General features: G+C 32.0%; 1 protein-coding gene across 6 annotated transcripts; it reads left to right on the forward strand.

The window, feature by feature from the left end:
• The first annotated feature begins 15,728 nt into the window (after positions 1-15,728).
• LOC107948385 (heme-binding-like protein At3g10130, chloroplastic) lies at positions 15,729-19,099 on the forward strand. 6 transcript variants are annotated; one of them, XM_016882913.2, is made up of 8 exons: positions 15,729-16,129; positions 16,218-16,304; positions 17,413-17,483; positions 17,565-17,666; positions 17,756-17,860; positions 18,044-18,179; positions 18,550-18,659; positions 18,746-19,099. In XM_016882913.2, the coding sequence occupies exons 1-8, from the start codon at positions 15,913-15,915 to the stop codon at positions 18,830-18,832; spliced, it is 915 nt and encodes a 304-aa protein (XP_016738402.1). In that variant the 5' UTR covers positions 15,729-15,912; the 3' UTR covers positions 18,833-19,099. The 6 variants fall into 6 exon arrangements, with proteins under 6 accessions (XP_016738402.1, XP_016738404.1, XP_016738405.1 ...); XM_016882915.2 differs by having other exon boundaries at positions 18,758-19,099; XM_016882916.2 differs by having other exon boundaries at positions 18,550-18,636.
• Positions 19,100-19,654: the final 555 nt, after the last annotated feature.

The following is a 19,654-nucleotide window of genomic DNA, read 5'->3' on the forward strand; positions in this document are numbered from 1 at the left end:
TTGTTTTAATGAGAAATTGGTTATGTACTTTGGCTTAAGTCAAAAGCCCTTCATTTTGTATCAAGTATAGAATAATGGCTATTATTCATTTTGGCAAATGAATATAATGTTCTTTCTATGGATGAATTGGTGTCTATTGTGGTGAAATTAGTATATTGAAATGATCTTGTGTAGGTTGTATAAAATGGGTGACAAAATGACTTGGAAGAATGGCCTCCTTTTGTCCACACGGGCAAGGTACACGGGCGTGTGTCTAGACCGTGTATGACACATGGCTCACTCCCATGGGTGTGTGTTATGGCCGTGCGTCCCCTGCACTTAAAATTTTAAGTCAGTTTAGTACACAGGTAGGCCACACGGACGTGTGTCATGGCCATGTTTTAAAGTCAGTGTTGTACACGGGCGTGTGTCATGGCCGTGTTTTAAAGTCAGTGTTGCACACGGGCTAAGGGCACGGGCATGTCCCAAGCCACACGGGCGTGTGTGACCATACAATCTATACCATACGGGCGTGTGGAGCTTTAAAGCATGAATTTTTCAAGTTTTTCTCAAGTTCTCGGTTTAGTCCTAAACAGTCTCTAATGTATGTTTTGGGCCTCATGAGCCTATTTAAGGGACATAATGCATGTGAACGAAAAGTTTAAGTTAAAAGAAATTTTATGGCCCAGTTTTATATGTGTATGCTTGAGTTAAGTCCAGTAGCACCTCAAACCCTTTCCCGACATTGGATACGGGCGAGGGGTGTTACACAATTTGCCACCCTTTTCTCTTGCACGCCTAACAACTAAAATGATACCATTTCAATACATTTATAGGCAGCCAAAGACATGTTATTTCACACACATCTCAAGCCATTTATAACCATTCAATTCACTACTTAAATCCATATGCCAAACCATAAAGTTTACATAATTTCTAAATGCATTTCATCATCATTTTTTCATCTATTTCTTGCATCATAACATACCATTTCATCATCTCAAAGTCAAGACACAACATATCATTCTTCAAGCATTATTACTCCAACTTACAAACAACCAAAGAACAACCATGTAACTATACCAAACAAGCCAACATTTACAAGCCAAATCACATGGCTAAAATCACAACTCAAAACATATCATTAACTCAGTAGCCTATACATTTCATATACCATAATTACAAGCATTCAAAAATACCAACAAGTAGTCGATAGTGTGATGATTGTTCCCGATGATCCCCTATGTCCGAGCTAGCTTCGATAATCTATAAAACATGGAAAGAACACACAAAGTAAGCTTTAAAAGCATAGTAAGCCATATAAAAATAAATTCATCACATGAATATTTGCATAACAAATCAAATATGCTAAACATAGCTATTCACATTCAAATTCACAAACCTTTCTCATTGAACATATATTCAATATCTTAATCGGGTTCATCAAATACTTTCCCTTTCAATACTCATGTAAATCTTGTACGTACCTGAGTCACTTAGCTCATTCACATTTTCTTTCTCAACTTGACTTTGCCCGTTGATCCGTTTGAAATCATTTAGGATACTCGAAAATCACATAAGCTCGTACAATGCCATATCCCAAATATGGTCTTACGTGTTGTCACATATCGATGCCACTGTCCCAGACAGGGTCTTACAAGAAATCATAATACGATGCCAATGTCCCAGACATGGTCTTACACGTAATCACAATACAATGTCAATGTCCCAGACATGGTCTTACATGTAATCACATCTCGATAACCTAATGTCTTGACATTCGTATCCTATATTATTCTTAGGTTCGTATGAGGCTTTCGGATGTCGTAGCCTTGTTGCTTCTTGCTCGTAATTACTCGTTCAACATTCATAACAATTCAATGACAAATAAGCACATATAATTCAATTTGAAGGCATTTATTTGCATATGAACTTACCTCGTATTAGGAATAAATGGACCGAACCGACTATTCGTCAACTTTCGATTTTCCCTGATCTAAATCCATTTTCTTTCGTTCTTGATCTATATACATTCAAAATTAACTTTTTTTTATTCATCAACACATTCAATTTCATCCATAAACACATATTTGGGCATTTTTTCACTTTAGCCCCTAAAGTTACACATTTATTCAATTTAGTCCCTATTTCATAAATACACAAAATTCACTAAATTCAATATGACGTCGAATTCTCTATAGTCTCTAGCAGCTCATATTTTTATTTATTTTACAATTTAACCCCTTAATTTACACTTTTCTCAAATTAAACCCTAATTGACATTTTTGTCAAAAATCACTTTACAAAACATGTATGTCAAACACCAAGCTTGCATAATTTATCATCCAACATCATGAAACTCATGAATTCATCAATGGAAACTTTCAAAATCATCAACACTTTCTTTAAATTGAGGCATGGGCCAGCTAGTACTCAAAGCAACAATCACAAAAACATAGAAATCATTAAAAATCGAGCTCAAAACACTTACCAATTAAGCTAGGAGAGTGCTAAGTGTAACAATCCCTAAAATGGTTTTCTTTTTTTCTATACTCGATTGAAGAAAGATGAATGAAATTCATCTTTTTGTTTTGTTTAATTAAAACATAAGTTAATAACTAATTTACCAATTTAACCTTGGTTTAAAACATTAATAAATCACATAATATAAGGCCATTAATGTCCATTAACCTTATCAATGGCATAATAATATCATAAGGACCTCTTATTTAATAAACCATAGCAATTAAGCCCATTTAACTTATAGCATGCTACTTTTGCATTTTACGCGATTAAGTCTTTTTTCTCAAATTGAGCTATTAAACGATAGAATTAGTTCACAAAATTTTCACACATATATATTCACATGCTATAAACACTAAAAATAATATTAAAATAACACTATTTTGATTTAGCTAAAACAGGCTATTACAGTATTGTTATAAAAATCACAAACCGAGTCGATTTTCAAATTTTGAATTTTCTGCTATGCAAGAAAACCATTTTCATACCAGATTTTTTCCAACAGCTACCACCTTATGATCTCACCTCGCACTACCTTCTTGTAGTACCACTTAGCAATCTCACCTCACGCTACTTCCTTGCAGTACACCTCACGATCTCACCTTGCGACACCACCTCGCGTTATCACCTCGCAATACCACCTTGCGATTCCACTTAGCAATATCACTTAGCGGTATCATTTAGTGGTAGCACTTAATGGTAGCACTTAGGAGTATCACTTATTAGTATCACTCAGCTCCATGTTTAACTCCCTACAATACTCAATCAACTTGTTAGATTCTCAAGGCGTCATTTGGCCAACTCAGGTCTCAAAAATGGGATAAAAATATGTTAAACACTTATTAAAGAATGAAACTAAAACTAAGCAAAAACTACAAAAAAGAGATTCAATGTAACACCCCAAACCCGGCCTAAAAGTTTAGACCAAATTCGAAATGCTACATTGATCACCGAAGTGATCGTGAGAAAATATTTATATAAATATCCTTTACTCGATTTTTAAAAAAACATAAATATCACATGTTCAAAATCCGAATAATAAAATGATTAAAACATAAAACAGCATTCTACCATAGTGTTAGTAAAAACCTTACTTTCAAAACTAAATTACAAATAGAAATCAGAAACCATAACTAATAATTTTTTAATCTCAGACTGCTTGAGTCCTTCGCATACCGAGTCCAGCAACAAAATTTCTGAAATGTACTTGAAAAGGGAAACAGAAGAGGGGGTAAGCTATACGAGCTTAGTGTGAGATCAAACTAACTAACTACCGAAACAGGAACAAATACAGTAAACTTGAAAATAGTTCAATGGTGAATTCGGTTGAGAGAATGCAAAAATGAAGAAGATGGACACATTTTCTTTTAGTTATTTTTACTTTAATTACCTATTTACCATTTTATCCTTTTAAAACCTTAATAATTTCAATAAAACCAAACCCATAAATTTCCACTACCACATAAATGATCTAATTATCTTATAAGTCCTCTTACATTAAAGTTCTATAGCCATTTAACACCTTTAGCTACTAGAACTACACTTTTTCACCTTTTACGATTTAGTCTTTTTCATGAAATTAAGCATGCAAACATTAAAATTTCTTAACAAAATTTTTATACGATACTACTAACATACTATAGACATTAAAATAATAATAAAATAAATATTTACTTGTCATATTTATGGTCCCGAAACCGCTATTCTGATTTCACCAAAAATGGATTGTTACATCGATAGTCCGGAATACTTATTGAATGTCTACAACCAATGGCCTATTGCTCAATTATTGTCCAAGCACCATGCGAAAACAAGAAAGAAAAGAATCAAAGAAACAAAAGAAGAATATTTTTTGAATTTTTTTAAAAATTGGCATAAAAATAGAAAACATGCAATTAACACACAAAAACAAAGAAAAATAAAATAATGTACATCCCCCACACACTTAAATTACACATTGTTCTTAATATGCAACCCTATACAAAGAAAGAAGGTTACTGAACTTCCCTAGCAGCGTGATCACTCATCGTAGTATGGTCAAATTGTGATTAGCCATTTTAGCAAAATAAGAATTACCCAAACTTCAATTATGTCATGCTTAGCCTTTTTAGCATATTCAAATTCAATTGCTAAATTATAGGGTTCAACTTACCTATTAATGGTTAATTAGCCATTAAATATGAGGTCAAACAAATTTAACTCTGAATGAGTATTGGACCAAACATATATCCTCTTGTCACAATTTTGCATAAGTTGCACTTAAGGCCTCTTATTATCTTCTCTTATTCTTCCAATTCATTCTCCACCAATTGAGGCACTCCTTAAATTTCATGAACTCCTTTGGGCTCTCTTTGGAGTACGGAAGACAAAAACCCTTATAGGGGATAATACCTTTCGTTGAGGGTCATAGACATTCCCCTCAACAATTTTAAATAGATTTTAACCTCTAACCATTTTTTTATAAATATGTTTGGTGGTTGAACATAAAATATAAAAATATGTATTGTTGGTTGAACATAGAATATTAGCAAAACGCTAATTGTTTTTACATAATAAACTAAATAAAGAGTGTTCTTGCTCGGAATTGTTGTTTTTTTTATGGGTTTTCAAAAAGATCCATGAATATTTTTATATGCATGCTCATACATCATGCAACCAACGAGTTTAAGGATAGTGGAAATGATAAAATATTTGAAAGCAGAAGTTGGAAACTTTGTGTGTGAAATTAAAAGTTCCCACAAGGTTTCATAGAATTAACTTCAAGTCAATTTTTGGAAGTCTTCCATCTAGATTGTGGAAAAGTAGTTAGACAAAGACATGCGGGTCTTTGAGCTATCTCAATAATGCACTTTGAAACTTCTAATTTGTAACTTTATAGCTTGAGATTATGCTTGATCATGGGTCGAGACGATGCAAAATTTTAGGCTCATTTCCGAAGCCTAGGCTTGGTCTGAAAAATGGGTTTAAAATTTTTTCCAATTCTAACTAGATAAAAAATGCTAAACTTGAACTTGACCCAGTCTTCCTATTAAAGTTTTTATATTATTATTTTATATAAAAACAAATTTAAAAAATATAATACATCAAATACGCTAAAAACATTAAAATAAATGTTTCCTAACTGATTGAAAATACATTTAAAAAATGTTTTATACTTAAATAACATTAAAATAGTTACAACTTAGCAAGTAAATGTCTCTAAAATAGTAATAAAATTAACAAAACAAGAATTATACAATATTCAAACAATAACAACCAAATAGTAACAATATAATAGCAAAATAACAACAAAACATCAACAAAATGATAGGAAAAAAAAACTAGGCAGATTCGGGCCGAGCTTGGGCAAAAAAAACTTATCTGAGACTCGGCCCATTTAGAAAACAGGTCTTATTTTTTTGTCTAAACTCATTTTTCGAGCTTATATTTTTGCTTAAACGTTCTCACTTTTCGAGTGAACTTTTGAAACTGAACGGGTGACTTGACCCGTAATCAAGTTTAGTAAAAATACAATCATTTCATGGAAGAAGTTCAAAGCCTTACAGAGTTGCTGGTTTTGGATCAAGATATGTAAGTGTACTAAATAATTGATAATTTATGTGATTGATTAGAAGGATAATTATTTAATATATTGGTGGAAAATTTCAAATTCACTAGTGAAATTAAAATTTTTCACTTGTCTTTAAATTATATTTAAAAAATTAATAAATGAATAGAATATGTGAAAAAAATGTCATCTCACGTGTAAAGTTAAAATTTTACATCTGTACAAAATATTACCCGAATTAGAATTGTATAAAATTTTAGGTTTTCTAAATTAAGAAAGCAAAAACCGGTGGTAGTAAGAGTAATAGATTAGCTATATACAATCCTTAAAATTGAAAAGAAGGTGATGAATTCAAACAAATCCAATTTCACAAAAGAGTTATTATTAATCAACATTTTCAAAAATTTCATTTATAAATTTTCTTAAATTATATTTTTATTAACATACAATAATTAGTTTTCATATATACGATAAGGCATATGGATATTGACTCAATTATAAATATATATATATATTAGGCACCTAAAAAGTTTACAATTTAAGTGCTTGCATTATATAGTATTTTCATTTTGATCACTCTTGTTAAAATAAAAAATGACAAGCATATGTGACAGTTAAAAAAATCGATATAATAACAAATTTAGCCATCAATTTTTACATGTTATATCAATTTAGTCATAATTTTAAAAAATTAACCCTCAAAATTTACAAATGATCTTAATTTGATTTTAATTCTAAAAAATTTAAAAAAGTATATAAAAATACATAAATATTTTAAAATATATATAATAATAAAGATAAAAAATATATAAAATTTAAAAATATGTAAAAATATATAATTTTAAAAAAATATAATAATAAATTTAAATTTTATATTAATATTAATATTAAATAAAATAAAAATTACCTCCTCCCCACAGCCATCCCTCTCCCTCCCCCCTCTCTCTCTGTGTTGTTGCTGCATTTAAATATTAGAATCGGAGAAAAAGATATATCTACGACGATGGCAGAGTTTAGTAGAGTGGCTCCGGTAAAATTTTATTTTATGTATTTTATAATTTATAATATTTTAAAATAGTAAAAATAAATTATAATTTAATTTCTTAAAAATAATAAATTTTTAATTTAATCTTTTAAAATTTATAAAAATAACTATTAAAATAACAAAATTATATTTTTACTACCATAAAAAAAATTTCTCCTACGCGACTGTCTACGGAGTTGACAATTACTAGAAGGTTTTTGTTTGCAAAACCCATTCCATTAGGTGGTCGGACCAAGATAAGGCTTTGTTGTTCGCTCATCTTGTTTAGCAGGCTCTGCTTGACCATTTCAAAAGACTGCTCTAGGTTCATCAGCTGCATCATGGTAGACAGCACTAGTGTTCTTAAAAGAAAGGTTGGATGTTTGTTTTCAGTCACATGGATAGCTACCAACCTAACTCTTGTTGAGCAAACCCGTTATGGATGAATAACCCGCTGAACAGATCGAAAGCATCATTGGTAGCGCTCTCTTTCTGCAATCATTATCATATTACTGCATCTCTTTTTGAGAAAGTTGGAGGAGCGAAATATAAATTGCATTAGTTTAAGGCATCTTATTGAGCTTACAAATTTAACAGGTGTTCATGAATGTGGATTCATTTCCCATTTCCGGTGGTGGGGGAAGGGGAGAGTGACGGGGTATTTTTATTTTATTTAATATTAATATAATTAGTTTTTATTTAATATTAAGATTAATATTTGTATATATTTTTAAAATTTATATAATATTATTTTTGTCAACAATTTTTATTTTTATATATTTTAAATTTTATTATTATATATTTTTGAAAATATTTATGCACTTTTATTTTTTAATTTTTTTAAAAATTAATATCAAATCGAGACCATTTGTAAATTTTGAGGATTAATTTTTTAAAATTATGATTAAATTGATATAATATGTAAAAGTTGAGGGTTAAAATTTTTATTATACTAATTTTTTTAACTATCACGGTAGCTTATCAATTGTGATTTTAACAGAAGCAATCAAAATGACCGAATTATATAATTTAAGTGCTTAAATTATAAACCTTTTATTTTAAATATCTAAAATAAAAATATTTTATAATTAAGTGACTATCTATATAATTTACCTTAATTTTAAGAAAAGCTTCAAGCTTCTGTGGATTTTATGGGATGAATATAATAATACATATTATTTGCATTTTTTGAAATCTATATAACTATATATAAAAGCCTTCCTTTGGGCCTTCCTTCTACTTACAAGTTACAGGTGAGTAGCTAAATCATGCTCTTTTTTTTTGTTGCATTTTATCAAAATAGTTAAATTTTAGTTTTCATCCTTTTAATATGTCTAAGTTCAAACGGCCTTCCTTCTACTTACATGTGGTACACTCAAACCATGCTTTTTTTCTTTGTGCATTTTGATTAAATTTCAGTTTCGGTCGGTCTAAAATGTCTATAATTTAAATTTAATTTTTATACTTTAATTTTTAATATAAATTGGTTCCTATTAAATTTTAAATTTGGTCAGTTTAAAATGTCTAAAATTTAAATTTAAATTTTATATTCTAATTTTTAACATAAATTGGTCTCTATATTTTTATAATGTCATTTATTAGTTCAATAGTTAATATTATTAACTTTTTTATTAAAATATTGTGTAATTATTTATAATTTTAAAGTAGATTTTTAAATCTATAAGATTAAGAGATTAAATTATTAAAAATAAAAGTTAGAGTAAATTTCAAAAGTACGAAGTGCAGAGATTTAGAATTATAGTTGTTTGAACCAAACCAGTTTGGCCAGTATGATCAAGAAGTGACTGAAGTACTAGTCTAGAGAGAGACATTAGATTAACTGACCCGAATATGGGTATGGATCGATTGAACCAAACTAAAAAATCGATTGAATCGATTGAATTAACCAATAATTTGACCAAGAGTTATTCAATTTTAAAAACCTTAAAAATTTAAGATAAATAAATAATCAACCCAACCAAACCTTCTATTATGGCTAAAATACTAATAAATGCCATTTTTTTAAAATTACAAAAATAGACCGAATCTTTGAATATTTATGGGAATGGGCCAATCTTGGTAAAACGCTGCTAGAAACTTTTTCAGATGCTCTAGCTGGACGCGTTTTTAGCATATTGACAGAAAAACGCTTCTAGATTTTTTCCATATCAACACTAAAAAGTGGCAGCACTAATGTTTTTGTTTTTAAAAAATTTTTGGTGTTACCTATTAATCTGGAAATGAAACTTATAAAACAGGAGTTTATATAGACCTAAAGTCTCGTTTCCCTTGTTTTCTTAAACAATATGAGATATGAGATATGAGATATGAGATATGTGTATATGTGTATATGTGTATATGTGTATATGTAAACTAATGAATAGGTTTGCAACTTGTTTCTAAACAATATGAGATTTCATACTCTTTTAACTAACAACATAAGATTAAATGCTACACTATATTTTATAATTTTTTATGGGTAAATTACATAAGCAATCACTCAACTTTAGGGTAGCTAACAAAACAGTCACCTAGGTTTCATTTTAGTCACTTAACTTTGAAAAAAATAACAAAATAGTCATTTTAACCATTTTCCGTTATAGACGTAACGGAAAAATGACATGGCATTTAACGATGGGTTAGCTATCATTTTAACAGTCTTTTTTAACCCTAAACAGCCCTGGGCAGTAGAAGAAGGAGAGAAAAAAAAGAATAAGAGAAGAAACAGAGAAGAAGAAGAAGAAGAAAAAGAAGAAGAATAAGAGAAAATGGAAGGAGATGAGACTAGTGCTCAATTGCTTGAGTCTGCTGCACCAAGGGTTCAAAGAAGTTTTGCTTGTAACACCCCGTACCCGAGACCGTTGCCGGAGTCGGACACGAGGGGTTCACAGACTAAATTCGCTTACTATCGCAGTCCATTTTAAAAATTTCTTGGCAGTTGGCTAACTGCGTCACTGTCACCTTAAAAATCATATCTTGAGTTTCACAACTCGAAAATCAGTTTCGTAATTTTTCCCTGAAACTAGACTCATATGCACATCTACATATTTTTTTCTAGAATTTTTGGTCGTGCCAATTAGTACAGTTTATTAGTCAAAGTCTCCCATGTTACAGGGATCGACTACACTGACCTTTGCGCATTACGACTTGGATATCTCCCTGTACAGGGCTTCAATACTGATGTCGTTTGTTTCTATAGAAACTAGACTCAAAAGGGAATCTATACATATATGGCATGACTTCTAATTATCTCTGGTTAATTTATAATGAATTTCCAAAGTCGGAACAGGGAATCCAGAAACCATTCTGGCCCTGTCTAACGAGAACCTGAATATCTCTTAACATACTGTCCATATGATCGTTTCGTTACTTTCCTATGAAAATAGATTCATCAAGGTTTGTTTACATAATTTATTCACTATTTAATTCCATTCCTACTATTTTTAGTGATTTTTCACATCCACATCACTGCTGCTGCCAGCATCTGTTTTTAAGGTAAACTTTACCTATATCATGATCCTCCATGGATCAACTAGAGTTTGTCATACATATTCCAAAGGTGATCAAGAATAACCCTTCCCATGGCTAACCGTTACCAACATTTCCATACCTCTCGACGGACAACATACAAAACGATTATAATGCTATGATCAAAGTATATTTAAGCCATTTTCGCATGGCTATCCAAATTTACACAAAACCGAAGGGTACATGACCAACAACAAAAGGGTAGTCCTATACATGTCATTTTCAGAGTTCAACCAAAAGTGTACCAAAAGGGCTTTGATAGTGTGGGCGACTTCGACTTCAAAATCCCGAGTCCGATAGCTGAAGAACCAAAATCTATAAAACAGAGAATCAAAGAAACGGAGTAAGCATTAAATGCTTAGTAAGTTTTTAGCAAAGAGTTTAGACACAACCAAAGTATAGCATTCATGTAGCTAAACGGATAATTTCATATGCACAAATTTTCAATATCATACTTACTTCACATTACCAACCCTTATGTTCATACACAAAAGATCAACTTAGCCAAAGGCCGGTAGCTCATTTATCAACTGAGCGAATACTTATTTGTAAGGGCTCAACTAATTCAAAGCACATACGAAACATACCTCAATGTTGGGATGTTACAAGCGTATTAACTGAAATTTTTACAGCAAGATCATTCATTCCCAAATCACGTACCTTCGGAATTTAACCGGATATAGCTACTCGTTCAAATGCCTTCGGGACATAGCCCGGTTATAGTAACTCGCACAAATGCCTTCGGGACTTAACCCGGTTATAGTAACTCGCACCAATGCCTTCGGGCTTAGCCCGGAATTAGTATCTCACACAAATGCCTTCAGATCTTAGTCCGGATATGGTCACTTAGCACAAAGCCTTCTGGACTTAGCCCGGACATCATTCGAATAACCATGCACATTTAACAATAAATCATGACACATTCGTATTTCATTTTCATTAGCAAAACTCAAACACAAGACACTTATCACTCTTGCAATTTCGGCTCAATAGCCACACACAAAGAGCATGATTTTGATTTGCTTAAAACATGATCTAATCAAATCATAATTTAAGCTCTATTACTCAAGAACTTACCTCGGATGTGGTCGAGCGATTTCGACAGCTATTCGATCACTTTTTCCTTTCCCTTATCCAACTGTGGTCCTCTAAGCTCTTGAGCTAATTCAAACAAATTTAACTCATTAAAGTCTCATTTTGCTAGCTTATGGCCGAATATGACAAGGAGTTTGATAGGTCATATGGCCACCTTTTAGCTCAAATACACAATGGTCATACGCATTTTTAATCACATCAAGCAATTTAATACAATCCATTCGAACATCAAAAGAGAAGCTCAAGGTACTTAGCCCATATATACATTAGACATTAGAGTCACATATGTACGAAATCACGAATCGAATTCAACATACTAGCTAATATTTCCCCTTAGCCGAATTTTCTAAGTCAAGCTAAAGCCATCAATAGGCTACCTATGGCCGAACATACACATAACTTATGTACTTATTCATGTGGCCGAACATACATGTCTATGTTGGGGCCGATTGCAACACTTAATACATTCTACAAGTATGGTCACTTGTATTGACTAAACACCATTTTGTTTCAAGTTCAAAACTTGGCTAATACACACATATATACACTAGTAAAGCATCCTCTCCCTTTCCATCAATTTAACACATGCATTACTCATTAATATACAAAAATTATATTCGGCCTTAGCACACAACTTGCTAGCCGATTCTTCTCCATCTAGCAACTAATGCACATATGTGCTCATTCGTTAGACTCTACTTCATCTAACAACAACCATATTTTTCCCTTCTACTTCCTACCATGGCCGAATGCATCACAACACCATACCATTTCAATTTTTGGTCATGGTTAAACAAAGAACTTAATGTCTCACTCAAAAATGCTAAAAAGAAGATTCAAGAATCATCAATCCACCATCACATGCACCATTACAAAGCTTCACTTTTAGCATGCAAATGATATCAACACAAATCCACCTTAGCCGAATATCATCTCCATGACATAGTAAAGATTTGAACCATGGGCTAGTTAGAACTCAAGCTAACTACTAAAATATAAATGAATCTCATGGAGCAACCTCAAACATACCTTAGCCTAGTTACATGCATGGCCGAACCTCTTCAACATTTCCTCCTTTCTTTCCTTTTGAATTTCGGTCAAGGATGTTCAAGGATGAACACACATTTTTTTTTCTTTGTTTTCTTTCTTCCGTTCACGGCAAAGGAGGGGCATGGATGAGACCATTTTTTTTTCATCACTCCTCCCTTTCATTATTTAATTACCATGCTCATTATTTTATTGTTTCCTCCCATGATGCACCAACACAACATGTCTATGACATGTTTTGCCCATCACCCTTTGTCCATCCTAATGTCATGGCCGGCCACTACTAGATGGGGGGAAAATTGACATGCAAGCCCCCCCTTTTTCAACATGCACTAATAGGTCCTTATGTTTTGATCTATCACATTTCAAAAATGTCACACATAAGTCCTATTGACTAAATTCACATGCAACTTACTAAATAGAAGCTTAAAATTTTCACACATTTATTTTAGACAATAAATATCATATTCAAACAATTTGGTGACTCGGTTTAGCGGTCCCGAAACCGCTTTCCTACTAGGGTCACTTTAGGGCTGTCACATTGCTAATTTTAGAGGCTCTCATGCCGATTCATCCTTTGCTGCAACTTCTGTTATGTATATATATTCCTATCAATAAATACCACTTTTCCTCCATTTTTTTCTTCTTCCTAAACTCTTTCTTTTCTTTCTTTTTTCACTTTCAGTGAAAATCTAGGGGATTCCGCTACTGTTTTCCTTTCCTTACATATGATTACATAAGATAACGTAATCTAGAAAAGACTTAATTGTTGCACCAGCAGCAGAAACAGTAGCAGCAGACGCCTATGAAGAAATCGAAGAGTGAAGAAGAAGATATAGGGGCGTTAGGCAAAGGCCATGGGAGAAATGGGCGGCTAAAATACGCGATCCTCACAAAGTAGCAAGAGTTTGGCTAGGCACCTTTGATACTGCGGAAGTTGCCGCAAGAGCCTATGATGAAGCTGCTTTGAAATTCAGGGGAAGCAGGGCCAAATTAAATTTTCCTGAACTTGTAAGGCTTGTTCCTCAATCAATGCAGAACTTTCCCACTACCTAAACATCAGTTTTTAGTTCTTTAACAACCCAGTTTTGGCCACCTTCTTCGACGCCATTACCATCGCTTTACTAGTCCCAACATCTTCACAGCCCTACAGTTGATATGCTGAGAGATTACTAGCAGTAGTCCCAGTTGCTATAGAGTTCTACTAATTTCCATGGACAAGAAGCTACGAGCTTGATGGAACAGATGATGCAATCTTCTCAATTATCTAACTTTCAACACCTATTTCTATCTTCTTCTTTGTCACCTTTTCCTTCTTCATTTGTAGCTCCTTCTTCTTCTGCTTCATCATCTTCTTCTTCCTCTGTTTCTTTTCCTCTGGTTTTTATTGAGCATCAACAATTGCATGTTTTTAGGCAGTCATCTAATCAAAGTCGGGCAAGTGGGTTAGATTTTCCAGTGCCTCTGTGGTCTCATCTAGTCATTATCCTTCATCCATTGGTGCATAGTAATCCCATGGTTTTTCAGGGATGCGGGTGGCATGGAGTTGTTCAGCAACTGTTTTGTTGGCTCCTGATTTGTAGCCATTGTTCTATTGTGGGAGAAAGAAGATGAAGAGAAAATAGAGAAGAACAAGAAAAAATAACAGAAGCATAAAGAGAAAGAGGTTGAGGGAGAAGAAGATGAAGAGAAAGATGAGAAGAAAAATCATTCTGGCCAATCATCTTTAAAAATCATTTTGGCCAATCATCTTTTCTTTTTTTGTTTGACCCTTTGACTATTCGTCTTACGTGGCAAGTTAACTGGCCACATCAACTAACTGGCCACATCAACTAGTTAACTTGCCATGTCAGCGCTCCCGTTAACCCCCTAACAGAAACTGTTAATCAGTGACTATTTTGTCACTTTTTCATAACATAAGTGACTGTTTTGCAACTTTTCGAAAGTTGAATGACTGAAATGAAACCTAGGTGACTGTTTTGTCAGCTACCCCAAAGTTGAGTGACTGTTGTTGTAATTTACCCTTTTTTTATTTTCTTTTCCTGCAATTCCAAAGACTAGTAACCAAAATTATGAGCCAAAGAAATTTAACAATAGCAAGCAAATCATTTATGCTTTGTTTATTATTAAAATATGACTCTACGATTCCGAAAAATTAGATTAAATTTTTGTATATAATACTGTATTAGTTATATTTATATAACGTATAAGCCATGTGTATTAGTTTTAAGAAAATGAATTTAAATTTAAACCTAAATCTCTATATCAAATTACTAAACAATAAAATGATGTGAGTACAATATTAATACTATATAAATGAATTATTAATGTGTAGAATATTTAAAAATTTATAATACTCTAAACAAATAAAAAATAATATTATAAATTGACATCACGATTAAAATTGTAATGAATTTCAACACATTACTTTAAACTAAATTTTTATTCAAAATAAACCTTAATAACAAATTATGCAAAATATAAATACAACTATCGACATGTAAAAATTTTCTAAAAGAAACTAAAACATAAAAGAAAAACATTTGTTACATTATCAATAAAATTTTTAAACTTTATAAGAAGAAAAATTATAAAATATAATGTAGCTTTTAGTTTTATATTGTTAGTTAAAAGAGGAAGCAACCCCACATTGTCTAGGAATAAGCTGCAAATTTATTCATGAGTCTATATATACACATATCTCATATTCCACATTGTTTAAGAAAATAAGATAAATAAAATTTTGGATCCATATAAAGATCTATTTTATAAAATTTACTTTCATATTAATAAGTAATATCACCTCCGATTAAAAGTTTTTTTTTTAATTTTTTCTTATCAAAATTCACCTATTTCTGAAAATATTTAAAAAATTAACTTACCTTCGTAATTTAAAAAAAGCGGCATTTATTGGTATTTTATCCTTCTATTATATTATACTAATGCATACTTTAAAAACGCTAATCCGATTAGACAAGTTAAAAGAGAAAAATCTAGTATCTTGTTTTCATGGGTCTAATCCTTACCGGGAAAACTCCAACCGTCTCATTGTCAAATTGTATTATTTATATAATTTATATATATTCTTTCCGGCTGAAATTAAACGCAACAATCTGTAACAGATAATTTCGACCTCCAAGAAAGCATTTGCTTCCTTTCAAAGCCATCGATGGCAGCTCAATCTCTTGCCAGAACCCTAATTCTTTCTTCAACCCTAACCCCTAATATCAACCCACCATCCTTCAACTGCCTCAAGTCTATGGCCCCGACGGTGAACACAACAACCACCTTCGCTCCGCTGCAGAGACGAACCATGTCTGCGTTCGAAGCTCGAATCTCCCTTGTCTTCGCTCTCGCTTCTCAAGCTTCCTCTGTCTCTCAACGACGTAAATGTTCAGTTTCGAATTCCAAATATTCCAAAATTTCATTTCTTTAGATTTTTTAATTTTAAATTTCAAAATAATTTCCTTGTAGTTTTGATGGACTTGGCCTCAGAGACTGCAAAATACGTGTTTCCGAAGAGGTTTGAGAGCCAGAACTTGGAGGAAGCGCTAATGGCAGGTTACTTTTTGTATTGGATTTAAGTCATTAATGTTAGCCAATTATAGCATCAAGATTAATAGTGTTTAATGAACGCCTTGCAATTTGTGAAGATGTAGCGAATATTTCATGGACAAATAGTAGAACTGTACCCGGCAAAAAAAATTGTACGAAAATATTGAACCCTTTATGGTTCCGAGGGCTGGGTAGAGATTCTGTAATCCAGAATAGGTCCCATTTTAATAAATAATAATATAAAATGTATGTTCAATATTTTCAAGTGTAAACTTGACTAATAGCTATCCAACTATTAATAAAATTTGTTTGATGGTTCAACTATGAAAAATTATAAAATGGTTACTTAATTGGTAGTATTTTTTTTTTAGTCATCTAATTATGAAAAAGTTAAAAAATAGTTGCCCTATTATTCAATTTTGTCATTTTTTATCATCAGTGGGCTAACAATAACTTTTAAAATTGACATAATAATAATTTTAATATTTAAAATTTATAAATTATGTCAATTTAATCTTGATTATTAAAAAAAGTTTAGCCTCAACATTTACAGGTGTACTTTGTTTTTTGTTTTTTTTTAGTTTTGTCTTTATTTTGACATTGAGAGATAATTTTAAAAAACTAATAAAAGATGAAAATTATTATCTTAGACTTTTAATTTTTTTATTTTATTTTATATTTTTAATCAAATTTAATTGATAATTTTTTTTGGCTTTTTAGGTAGAAGGTTCATAAAAAAAAATAAAACTGCAAAAAAGATTAAATTACATAATGTGTAAATATTGAGGGTTAAAGTTGCTATTATGTCAATTTTAAAAGCTGCTACAATTAGCTAGCTATTGAAAAAAATATTGAATAATTAGGTGACCATTTTATAACTTTGGATAGTTAGATGATAAAAAAGAAAAATATTAATATTTAGGTTAGTAATAAGGTAGTTTTATCCTATTTTTAAATACTAACCGAACTTGAGGACGACATCAGCTTAGGCTAGACTTGGGCAAGCAAAAATAAATTGCTTTGTGACTGGGACACCTCTTGTACACCTCTAAGTATTTACCTTTTAGTTTGTTTTATTGACATTTTCTCCTTTTACATGGACTTATTGGTGCAGTCCCTGATCTTGAGACGGTGAGGTTTAAGGTTTTGAATAGGGCAGACAAGTATGAGATAAGGGAAGTAGAGGTACGCATTTAACTTTTGGGTTTGTTCTTAGTTTAATATTTACTATGTACAATCTAAAGAGAATTAGGATTGTTATTACAGCCTTATTTTATAGCTGAGACAACAATGCCAGGGAAGACTGGATTTGATTTTAATGGTTCATCTCAGTCTTTCAATGTTTTAGCTGAGTACCTGTTTGGTAAGGTAGTTAGATTTTCTGCTTTAAATTGGAAAATTTTCTTTCTATAATCATCTCTTTTAATTTGCTTATTCTATATGTTTGATGCTTATAGAATACTAGTAAGGAGAAAATGGAGATGACTACCCCTGTTATTACAAGTAGGACTAGATCTGATGGGGAGAGGATGGAAATGACAACACCTGTGATAACGAAGAAGGTAAGTTTTTGTGTTAGGATTGCATGCTCTAACTTTTTAAGGGTTTCTGAAACTCTAGTTGTTTATAAATTTGGTCCATAGTTACTTTTGTATTGGCTTGCAATGCATTACAACTATTTCATGTCCTATATAATTAATTGTTCATTAAATTGGTTCTTATCTGTTTGACAACTTATGATCTAGGTGGAAAATCAAGATAAGTGGCAGATGTCATTTGTCATGCCATCCAAGTATGGCTCCACTCTGCCATTACCTAAAGATCCTTCTGTGAGGATCAAGGAGGTGCCAAGGAAAGTAGTTGCAGTTGTTGCTTTCTCAGGTTTGTTCTTAGCCTCTGTGTAGTCGAAGGCATCAGAAAACAAAAATGAATCAGGTTAAGATTTCCCAAGTAATTTGCAAACTTTAATGGATAATACAATTATGAGTTGTCATCTGTAAGTTCCAAGCATATTGTCACACAGTTTTTTATTTTGATTCAAATAGTTGCAGGTAACTGTTTATTGGAGTGACCCTCGAATTTTAAAATATCGTTTTAACCTTGTGTAAAATCTTTTTCTTTAGAGCATAAAACTACGGTTTATTTCAATTTAAGGAAAAAAGAAAGCATGACATTGGTAAATTATGTGCTTCAACTGTGAAGCTCCCCGAACTAAAATTGTTAATGAATTATGATCATGTTCTTGCACCAGGTTTTGTCACTGATGAAGAAGTTAAACGAAGGGAATTGAGATTAAGAGATGCTCTGAAAAATGACAGCGGGTTTCGAGTTAAAGAAGGTACTTCTGTGGAAGTTTCACAGGTCAGATCTGTAGTTAATTATCTTTAATGAAGTCAGCCTCTAAATAAGTTGTTTCTGGGAATACCTTTCTAAAAATAGCTCCATAGTTTTGGTTGCAGTACAATCCACCATTTACGCTTCCATTTACCCGCCGTAATGAGATAGCATTGGAACTAGAAAAGAAGAAAGAATAGCTCTGGATAATGAATTCTAGAACCCTGAGGTATCTGCTTGCTGAATATACAATGTTTTCCCTGTAAACTCAGTTACACACTTGTTTAATATTTGCCTGGCCTGGTGGTATACGTGACCAATCGATCTCTATGATTGTACACATTTATTCAGTTATCCTTCTGGAACTCAATTAGACATAACTACTGATGTATATAGTAGTGGAAGACTAGCAAACTAAGTTGATGGTTAGTGGTTTTACAATGCAGATTTTGTTTGGATTTTGGTCATCTCGAACTGTTGATTCATATATGTCACAGTACATTGCAATTTCTTTTCTAAAAACAATGGATCGTAATGTCTTTAAATGAAAAACACTCGGTGTGGCTGAACTGTTCTATACTGACTGTTTACAGTGCAAGTTCCACAACATTCGGAGATGCACTTTGACTAGAAAATTAGCTTCCTTCTCTTTTGGTTTGGGACTCGAACTACTTTTGGACATGAGAAAGTGATAAAGCTGAAGTCAGATTCGTGGTGCATTAGAATCCTTGATTAGAGGCACCCCTACCATACTCGGTGTGCCTCTTTAAGGATCCATATGCACCCTCAGGGTTACTTGGACTGCAGAATGAAAGGATTTGTGGAATGCAAACCACAAAGTAATCCGCTATGTACCAAATTCGTGGTACGATAGTAATATGCTTTAGTTCAATTTAGAAGGAGCATTTACTTATGTTTAAGTGTTCCAAATTCCAAATTCCCAGAAAATTAGCAGAAGAATAAATAATAGACAATTTCGATATGGCTGCTATCTTCACCTTCCTTTTGTTTTCTTCACTTCT

Source organism: Gossypium hirsutum, chromosome A04 (genome assembly GCF_007990345.1).
Source record: "Gossypium hirsutum isolate 1008001.06 chromosome A04, Gossypium_hirsutum_v2.1, whole genome shotgun sequence".
NCBI lineage: Eukaryota > Viridiplantae > Streptophyta > Magnoliopsida > Malvales > Malvaceae > Gossypium > Gossypium hirsutum.

Bases quoted from the DNA above. Each gene is read 5' to 3' on its own strand.
- LOC107948385 (XM_016882913.2), top strand. From the start codon at position 15,913: ATGGCAGCTCAATCTCTTGCCAGAACCCTAATTCTTTCTTCAACCCTA. The intron at 17,861-18,043 runs GTAAGTTTTTGT...CTTATGATCTAG, and splicing joins CACCTGTGATAACGAAGAAG to GTGGAAAATCAAGATAAGTG. The intron at 18,660-18,745 runs GTCAGATCTGTA...ATAGCTCCATAG, and splicing joins CTTCTGTGGAAGTTTCACAG to TTTTGGTTGCAGTACAATCC.